Source organism: Carassius carassius, chromosome 40, assembly GCF_963082965.1.
Source record: "Carassius carassius chromosome 40, fCarCar2.1, whole genome shotgun sequence".
Classification (NCBI taxonomy): Eukaryota; Metazoa; Chordata; class Actinopteri; order Cypriniformes; family Cyprinidae; genus Carassius; species Carassius carassius.
The window spans coordinates 16,965,710-16,976,188 of NC_081794.1; the positions used below are offsets into that span (position 1 = coordinate 16,965,710).

The window sequence follows — 10,479 nt, forward strand, 5'->3', positions numbered from 1 at the left end:
GGTTTTGCATTACGATTAAAAGCAGTATCAATAAAGTAAAAAATTGTGATCAGGTTAATCATTTGTGAATGTGTCTCCTAAATCAGAATTTGAAAACCAGACACATTTAACATTTGCATCCAACAAAAATCATTCAACAAGTGTATTTTGTCAGGTAATTATGACATTTAACCAATGTTTGAGATATGTGAAACACTTTTTTTACTGAAATGTTTATCAGTAATAATGTGTTATTTTAAAAAAAAAACACTAAAAATTTTTGACTAAAACTAGACTAAAATTAAGAGACTTTTAGTCGACTAAGATACCTTGAGTTTTCTTTTGACTAAAACTAGACTAAAATGACGAGACTTTTAGTCAACTAAAACTTGACTGACAAAAAAAGATATGTGAATGACTGAATATGACTAAAACTAACAAGGACATTTGGCACAAGACTAAGACTAAGACTAAATTAAAAATAGGTGACGAAATTAACACTACTCCATTCACACAGACAGACAATGCTGATGCTGACACTCTCCCAGTCTAAACTACTTCAAACAGAAATACACCCAAACAGACTACGAGTAAACTTTTTGTCAATGGCAGGGGTAGCTTTGAAATACAACTAATTACCCTTTTAATTCCCAGGCCCTCTGGGAAACCATTGGCATTTATTTAATGTCACTGACATATATCCAGAATATTTTGTGTAGACTTGATGTTAAAGTTGCAATGAAATCAAAGTAAAGGCAGATCTTTTCTTCCACACTGTGATTGAGCAGTCCGGCATTCATCACCAGAGAGAAGTCTGCAGTTTCAGATTAAAATGAGGTAATTTACGAGGTTAAAAATCAAAAATTTAATGGAAGCATAAATGAACTGGTCATAATATGATGAAATAAGGACGATTTTCATTTCATGCTAACAAGATATGTGCTATGCGCTATTATCCTATTATCCATTAAACCAGAGAAGCCCAAAGTGGGCCCGCAGCCCAAAAGTGGACCAGATCCATTGAAATGTAGAAAACATACATGAAACTAATTTTTAGTATGATATATTTGGATATAATGCAACATTTACTTTCAGCCCACAGCCCTCAATCATGTGTTGATTTTTAGCCCTTCATAGGAAAAATTACGGGCACCTTTGCACCTAGGGCCCTATGATATTCGCGATACAGAAAACCCAACGGAATCGCGAAATCCTGTCATAAAAATGGAATTTACCGTTTAACGCAGACTATCATGGAATATGCCAAATTTAAATGGATACATCAAAAGTAGGTCAATACACTTAAAGGGGTCATATGTAGAGATGCAACGATACCATTTTTTTCAGATCCGATCCAGAAAATTGTGAGTATCGGCTGATTCCGATCCGATACCAGCGCAGTTTTTTTTTTATCAATGTAGAATTTCTAAACTTCTGTGTGTGGACCTGATTGTCACTCTATGTGTGTTAAACACAATCTACTAAATATTGACAACTTAATTTATATGAAAAATAACATGAAAAAATATAATCTATGACATTAAATACTATTATGAAATAGGTTAGTGGATAATTTAGCAGCAAAAATTATTTTAGAAAAAATAATAAGTGCACAATTTTATAAAATCTAAACATTTAATGAAATAACTGTTTAGTGGAGAACAAATAAACGTGAATAAGTGTAGGAATAAATCTGGATAAATGTTAAACATTGCTCTTTGTATTGTTGTAAAATAAATTAATGAAAACATGTAAATGTATTTATTTATAATTAAATATAAACTATAAAATTAAAATACATTTCTTTTAAATGTATAGCACAGTAATATTCTAGATAGAGGATCATAGGAGTCCTATCTATCATATGTTGCTGCCTCCATTACTGTGCTATACATTAAATTATTTATAACCGTCCTTTTTCTGTACTATCATAGGACAGAGCAAGAAACGCTATAAATAATCTTTCATTGCGCAAAAGTATTATAATGAAAAGCTCCAATACAGAGCGACACAAAGCGATTATGTTCATCCTGTGCGCAGAATGATGCGCATGAAGCAACATGGAGTCACAGCGTGCAGCTCCGCATAGAGAAGTTCAGAGCACAAAGGAAAGCGGTATCATCCTGTAAATGTTGTCATACTCTCTTATAAAAAAAGGTGCTTCATGATACCATAGAAGAACCATTTTTTCCTGTCTAAATAGTTTCATAAAGAACCTTTAACATTTGAAAGCAATAACAGATTATGAAAAGGTCAGAAAGAGATTGTTCTTCAAAGAGCCTTTGACTGAATGGTTCTTTGTGGAACCAAAATTGTTCTGTGAAGAACCTTTTAAGCTCCTTTATTTTTAAGAGTGCATGTCTTTCACACGTTCAGTCTGTTTTTCTTAATTAGTAAAATTAAATTTTATAGGGGGAGTTGAATCATGTAGACAACAGGTTAAGTAAAAATATAAAAATTCAATAGCTCATAAATATAGCAAAATGCTCCTCTTTATAGTTATTTTTCTAGCTGACTGATGAGCTTATTGACACCGAAAGGTTATTGAGGTTAATATTAGGTTGCAATGTTTACAAGCTTTACACGTTTTCCACAGTTTGAAAGTGTTTTACTGTAGAATCTCTTATAAAATAGCCTACCTTTTGATGTTAATTCATGTTCATTATGTACTCTAGTAGTAAAGAGCAAGGTATGATAGGTTCAAGTGCTGCTTGAACTGAGGCACTACTCGCGATCGCGTCTGGGGCCGTTCACATGTCGCGTCTTTTGCCCGCTCAAGTTCGTTATTTCAAATGTAGGCGCGCGGTATGCGTGCGCCCTCATGATGGAAGCGACGCGCTCGTTTTTTTCCAGGCGCGCCCGCACCACATCGAGGTAAAAACATCTCAACTTTTCAGAATTTGGAATAATTTTTAAGCTGATACTTTGTAAATTAAAAAGTAACAAAGCACAAAGCTTTTTGCGATTACTGGACGGCAAGTGCACTTCAAATAATGAAGTTCATGCATTAACAGAACACAGCATGGACTAAGATCTTGTTAAGAAGAAGCCTTATGATTATAAACGAGAACTGTTAACGATATTGCCAATATCCACACAGATGACAGCTTTACCTGTTGTAGTTTGTTCAAGTTATGAACGAAATAGAGGCTGTTTTTCTGCACTTTCTCTTCAAGTCTCCATCATTTGTCTCTCGCGCACGCGTTTATCAGGTGTGTGTCAGCGTTGCTGCATGGCAGATGAAGACTGTTTAAAACTCTTTTTCCCACTAAAACTTCGATGCGCATTCTCTCAATGCACGAACATAACAAAAGATGTGAATGCAAAACAATCAGGAAAAAAGGCATTTCATGCAATTTTTTAAGAGATAGCATGTAAATACATAGGCCTAGTCGCCAGTGGCGACCTCAGCAAAAACTTCACTCGCATTTTAATATTTATGGTCGCAAATGCGACCGTTTTAGTCACAGTTTGGAGCCCTGTGACCAATACTCTATCCAGCAGACAATGCCAGTATCGGAGCCGATACTGATATTGAGTATCGGATCGATGCATCCCCAGTCATATGATGTGATTTCAAGTTTTCCTTTGTCTTTGGACTGTTACAATCTGTTTGTGAATATAGAAGATCCCTAAAGTTGCAAAGACTAAAGTCTTAAACCCAAAGAGATATTCTTTAAAAAAGTTAAGACTTGTCCACACCCTTTTAAAACACCTTGTTTAAACACGCCCCGACATGTCTACGTCATTATGTCACTACGTCTGTGGGATGATTTGCATAACACTGCCCAAATGTTTACACAAAGAAAGAGTTAGTAATGTTACCGATGCCGCCATGCCATGGAGATTCTGTGCGTTTCATTGTGAAAGTGAAACTACTTTGTTTGGCCTTCCAAAAGAGGACAAAATCAGTGGTTAAGTTGTATTTACAACACTGTTCCAGAACAGTTCAACCCAAATATTCTAGTGTGTGCAGCGCATTTTACGGGGACTGTTTCCTGGGAGAGTAGCCTACAATGCCGATGTTTCTATAAAGCAGGGTCATTCCAACTTTGCAAGGACAGCCTAGATTCTGACTCACAGCCTGTAAGTACGTTTTCATATTTGAAGAATTTGCCACTGATGATTCAAACGTGAGCTTTCAGCATTGTAGAGTAGTGCTTGTTGTTTCTCCAATCACAAATGCAGACATGGTTTTATGTTTATGCTGCACGATACACAATGCATAAAAAGACAGTATAAGTCATTATAATCATTAATTATGTCCCCACTGGATGCAACATATGGCTCGTTTGTGATGGGTTAATAGTTTTTGTCTCGTCGCGTTGGGACACTGCATCACAGTATGGTGAGGGGCGTAACATTTCCGTCATACGCTTGAGGTGTTCGGCCACCTCACTTTTCAGAACGATGAGCTACTAGTAGAAGTACTACTACTAATAATAAAAATATTATTAAAACAATATTTTAAAGGAATATTTACCAGAGAAATTATATGCAATAATATATGTAGCAGAAAAATATAAATTCACAACACAGTACTTCTGAGGAAAACAAAATTTTTTTTTTTTTTTTTTTTTTATAAAATAAATTAATTAGAGATGCTTTGATTATTATTATTTAGTGAAACCATTAAAATGGAATCCAGAAAATGAATGTGTAAAACATAATTTGGTAAAAAAAAATCATAAATCTAAAAGGGTTTTATAAAGAACGACCCGTTTTTTCTCTTTCATCCCCACCATTCACAAACGAATTTCCATCAAAATCTGAAGGAGGATTTATTCCGTATTGAACTGATGTTTGCAGAACAGAGCAATGGGAAGAGCATGTGCATATGTAATAAAACAGTTGGAGATGGAGATCAAGGGGTCTTCTACGTGTTTAAGCATGCTTAAACAGCCATTTGAATTGGAGCTCTCTGCTGAAAACCAAGCAGAGATCTTTTCTTTCCTGATTCCTGAAGCATTTGGTATTGGTCTGTCAAGTATCAGTCCAGACTCAAGGACTCCCAGTGCATCTCCGTTGCTTTGTGAGATCTAATCTAAAAGCCCAGCAGGAAGATCACCTAACCCCATTAGAAAATTGCTGGAGATTAACTGCTTTTTTACTTTTCTCTGTATAATCCAAAATTCAGATATTCTCCTTGATGTTGAGGAAACATCTGACAAACTAATGGATTTCCTTCCAGTCGCAATAAGCTTTAAGAAACTTTAAAACAGATCATACAGTACAAAGAACCTGTTGTTGTTACTTATTTCAGGGCTAGTTTCCTCTACAATTTTGAATCACGTTTCAAAGCTAAAGCTTCTTAAACACATTCATATGCTGCAAGGGTCCTGGAAGCTTGAAAGCCATAATCCAAAGCAGTAAAGACACCACATGTACAATGCCTGAGTTTGTTTCATCTCACCTTCCCTTTTAAATATTAAACATTTCAAAACTCAACTCAGAAAAATGTTTTCAATTTTCTGATCAATGTAGTCAAAGTCCATTTAAACATGCAAATGTACAAATGCATTCCTAAATTTCAAAAATGCTTCCCATTTGTTAACTTCTCGACAACTTTATGTAAAAATTGTATACTTAACATTCCAAACACATTTACAATAATTTGTTAGCAAATCCACTGATTCATCTTTAATCGGATGCAGCAGTTTAGAAACAAATCCATTTGGCATTAAATTGCCTTGGTTTTTCATTGAGGCTCAACATTTTGGTGCTTTTTATGACAAAATTTGGTTGTTAAATGAAACAGTTTAAACTCGGTCACTATGCACCAATCGATGACAATATTTACATATATTTATGAATATTACAAGAAATGAGGCTTGAATTTTCTGAATTAATCTGTCACTGAACACTACGCCAATTAAATGTTTTACACCCATTCTGCACTACAAGCACATGGCACAGCATGGAACTTTTTAATGTTTTTGCTCATCTTATGCTCACGAAAGCTGCATATATTTGATCAAATAAACAGTAACAACAGCAATACTGTCAAATATTATTATATTACAATTTAAAATAACTGTTCTCTTTTTTAACAGCTAGAAAGAAAGAAAGAAAGAAAGAAAGAAAGAAAGAAAGAAAGAAAGACACTTACTGACCCCAAACTTTAAAACTTTGTAGTGTATGCTAGTTGATAATAATTGGAGCACATGTTTAGTATTCGTCATTTTGCATTGCTCCAAATGCTCTCAGTGTAGACGCATATTACTGAACTGACTCTTTTTGTAGTGTGAACGGACTTCATTGAAAGAGGAGTATTCTGATTTGTTGCATCATTCACAATGCAGATACAGAGACAACTGAATTCTTAACCAAAAAAATCTGAATCATCTCATTGCATGTCCAACTTGTAGTCTGCATCACTTTTGTAATGAAAGTGAAAAAACAAACAGACCCTAAGAGTTTAAAAAACCAAACAAAAAAACACTGTAAATAGCTGTAACTTTAGATAAGTTATGTTCATATAGGCTTTTAAAAAACAAGCACCTAAACATGAATAAGATATCAGCAGGGCTTCTGTTTCTTAGTTCTTTACATGGTAGTGGCATACAGGCATTCATACATACAAGCCGCCACACAAGCTTCACAGTGTGCTGTCTGGACTTTGTCCCGTGCCATTGTCACACCCTACAGTCTCAATTAAACACACCCTGTTTATTCACACAGGAGTGATCAACACAATGGAGGCTACTGTGATTCAGAATGACACAGGCTATGGTACTGGGGGGTGAGCTCTCCTCATCAAGGCACTGCCTGACATTAGCATCACTGTCAATGCACAGAGGGGCCCTAACTGCCTGCCGGCTGCTCTGCGGACTTAAATCTTTTACAAAGGAGGCGAAGGTTACTAAATGAGGAGGAGTGTGACAGACCAAGTCTAAGAACACAAGGTTGAGTTGGGGGTTGGGGAGGGCGTGAGGTCTGACACGGTCCAGGCAAATGAAGGAAAAAAAGCACACATTTGCAACTGAAATCCAGAGCAGTCGCCTATATTTGATTACCACGCCCCGGTGTCACCATGTAGCCATGGCAACCACAGCATTATAGCCTCCTGGGGATGTGAGTTGCGCCTCCTGGTCTAACGTTGAGGGCATCAAGGAACAAAAAGAGGCTAACAGCAGATGAGAAATATGTGCAGCTGGAGGTATAATGAGTGGAAGGAAGGAGGAGGGGTTAACGAACAAAGGCACTGTCGTTACAGGCCGCATTAAAGCTTGGACATAAGTTTAATTTGCTTTTCAATTGAGTTTGGAAAAAGCTGACGAGTTTTACTAAAAAAAAACTAAAGTGAGCATTAAGCTGGGTTGTCTTTGGAGGAAAGCAACTGCATGTTCATTTACATGTTATGCCACTCAACCAGGAAGGGTTGCCAAACGTAAATTTGTGGTTTTACAACAAGACGGATGGTGTTTTTTTAAACCCCTCTTGCAGTGAAAATGAAGAATCTACTCTTCTTTCTTGGGCTGGAAGCCAGTTTATGAATTTTGATTAAACTGTTGTTGACTGCTGCTTAACACTTTTTATTGCCATGCACTCATCAAACTTTTGTAAACTATAGGGTAAAAGCTTGATGGCAGTCATAAATGAATAAAACAATAAAAAAAAATATATAAATATTTGTTCCTTCTTAATCTTTATTTAAAATAATAATACAATATTTTTTTGGGTTGCAAGGTTTAACAAGGTTTGGATGTCTTAATACATAAAATAATACATAAATTGTATTTTATTCAAAATGACAATAAACTGTGTTTTGTCTGCAAAGCTCAACCAAGTTTGGATGTCTTTATAAATAAAATAACAAAATAAACATTTATTAAATAAAACAAAATATATTTCAGACCTTAATGTACACACACACATATATATTAGCCTATATAAAACACGCAAAACCTGGTTGAAAGAGTGTGTGAGTTTAAATGTTTTGACTGCATTTCAGATTTCTTCAGCTTTTGTGGCACAGTAACTGCAAACAGCCAAGAGCCAGATCTTATCTATCATTGTGAGAGTCATAATGAGACTAATTAATTTCCCGTTTAATGCCAGGAGAGAAGCAATAAGCAAAGGGATCATTTGCTGTGTCCTACAAAAGCCCTCCAGAGAACACAGCACTGCACAGACACTATTGCCATTCACTACATTAGCGCAGGATTCGGTACTAATGAAGTCTCTTCAGGCAATTGTGCCCTTTCAGATGTAGCGAGCTATGCATCTGAATTCTGTCCACTGTGGATGCAACTGATGTGGTCACACTGCAAATAGAAGCAACTACATGACAACACTGTTAACAACACAGACCCCCTTTCACTGCCTACGCAACATGACCTGAATGAGTCTACAGTCTAAAGTGCAAAAGTAGACAGCAACTAAATAATGTGCTCATGTGACACGCTGCTCAGAGTTGTGTACTCGTCCCCAGCTCTTTCCTAAGCACAGCTATGCGTTCACTCGGACCACGTGTCAATGTCACTCAGACGTTATCTACCGCCGGAAATAATGAGTGCACGTCCGCGTCAGAACATCCCATTTCATCAACAAGTCACGAGCGAACTACCAGTCATTTGCTTTCGATCTCAACGAACGCTTTATGTACAACCACAACAAGTAACAGGCAAAACAAAACAAGAGAAAATAACAGCCCCCACCCTCACATCTCGTGTTACATAGTTGCCCTAGATTCTCACTATTCGCCACAAACTGAATATATATATTTGTAACCTTCAACTGTAACCTTTAGCATTCCTCTGTTGTTATAGGCGACTATTCGCGCGTTCGATTAACGTTCTATTCGAATGTTGTTTTGACTTTAAAGGCACTCTCGCGAAGGTTGACGTTTGAATTGTAATGTTATTTCAAACAGATTTGATGACTGCATACATGTCGTGCGTTCTGAATCTCCCACAGATAACATTAATCACAAGAACGCTGAATTAGGATCTTTAGTTAGCGTCAAGCTAATGCATGGCTTTAGAGCAAAGCTTCGCGGCAAGCTTCTGCACAGCTAGCGAAATAAAACAGCGAAAAAGTCCTCGGATATATTTTGTGTTATGAGTATTCATTCAGGAAAAGTGTACGGATACGACTGGAATGTGCTTGGTTTAATGTCTCGCGTCAGCTCGACGGCATTTTACTCAACTAAGTTAGCTAGCAAGATCACATGGTCTAAAATGTTCAGAAATTTATTCTGGAAATAAAAGAGGCGTGTGTGTATTTCAAAATGAAACATTAACAACAACAACAAAAAATCGTTTAAAAAAAGAATAACGTAAACATAATTTAGTGAGGTCAAAGGCTTGTTATTGGCTAGATTTTTTTATTTTTTCATGAGACACGTTTTTTTACTTGTCATATGATTAAAAACGCGCTGACATATAAGATCTCCCCTAAAATAAACAGCATTATAAATCGTATATTAATAAAGCGTTTACTTACATTCGTGCATTCTACTGTCGCGTCCGACGACAAAGCTCCCGTGCTTTCATGCAGTAGCCTTTCGCTCGAGCTGTGTCAAAAGATCAGCAGCTGCTTCCTCCATCCACGCAGCGCGGAGATCACGCCGCACGGCAACGCTTCCGTACCCCCCTCCCACCCCCACCGTCGCCAAGGCAACAGTGCCACTTCAGCCAATCACACCCCCTCCTCTCCGGTATCCCCCTGACAACTGCCGCATCGCGGTAGCACTTTTTTTTAGCAAACCTAAGCAGTTGCGTTCAGCATGCGCTCCGCGTTGCACCACGTTATTCATTCGTTCGTGAGAGGTTTGTGACGGAAGAACTCGGTGGTAATTTCAAACGATTTCGCTTAGAGGAAAGCCTAAACCGGTCGTTGTAGATTCAGACATTTTGACGTCATACTCTCATTGAGAATTTGCTTCATATTTAATGGCTTTAGCAAACTTAGACGGTGTTTGACCACCAACCAGCTCGCGCTGGAAACGAGGTCAGATGCTGTGGCGTCATTAGCGGGGGAGTCCTGGAGGCTCGTCGTCCAATCACAAGCTACCTCGCGATGTGAAGTAGAGGTACTTGAAACTTACCAACTTGAACTTACATAAGTATTTTGCACCAATGAGATTTTAAACTCGCTGGAAAGTCAGGAGCACGACCATATTATTGCACCTTTTATTTGCTATTAAATATTTAACCCTTTCAGGCTGAAAGATTTAACCCTTTCGTGCTAAATTTCTGTTCTAAATGCAGCCATAAGTAGCTAATAATCAGTCAGTAACAACATAAGTTTGTGATGTTTTAATAGTTATTCCTAATGTGCATTGTACATTATGATTAGTTCTGACAGTTTTTAATACCAACTAAAATAAAGTTTTGATAAATCGTGTCTATGTTTTGCAGCAGCAAGAGTAAATATCCTTCAGTCTAAATGGGGTTAATTGTAAACATTATTTAATTAAACAATTAGAAAGATGTAAAACTAGTGTATTAACTGTAGCCTTATTATAGGAGTTGTTTATGAAACCTGCTTTCCAGT

At 36.9% G+C, this 10,479-nt stretch overlaps 1 protein-coding gene across 2 annotated transcripts in view; it reads right to left on the reverse strand.

Annotated features, from left to right (window-relative positions):
- The window catches only part of LOC132122231 (forkhead box protein N2-like), a 28,595-nt gene extending 18,667 nt beyond the window's left edge, over window positions 1-9,928 (reverse strand). Inside the window, exon 1 of one of the 2 annotated variants that reach the window (XM_059532237.1) lies at window positions 9,427-9,928. In XM_059532237.1, coding sequence (XP_059388220.1) covers window positions 9,427-9,436 — 10 coding nt within the window. In that variant the 5' untranslated portion in view covers window positions 9,437-9,928. The remainder of the gene's footprint in view (window positions 1-9,426) is intronic. The other variant, XM_059532235.1, reaches the window with a different exon arrangement.
- Window positions 9,929-10,479: the final 551 nt, after the last annotated feature.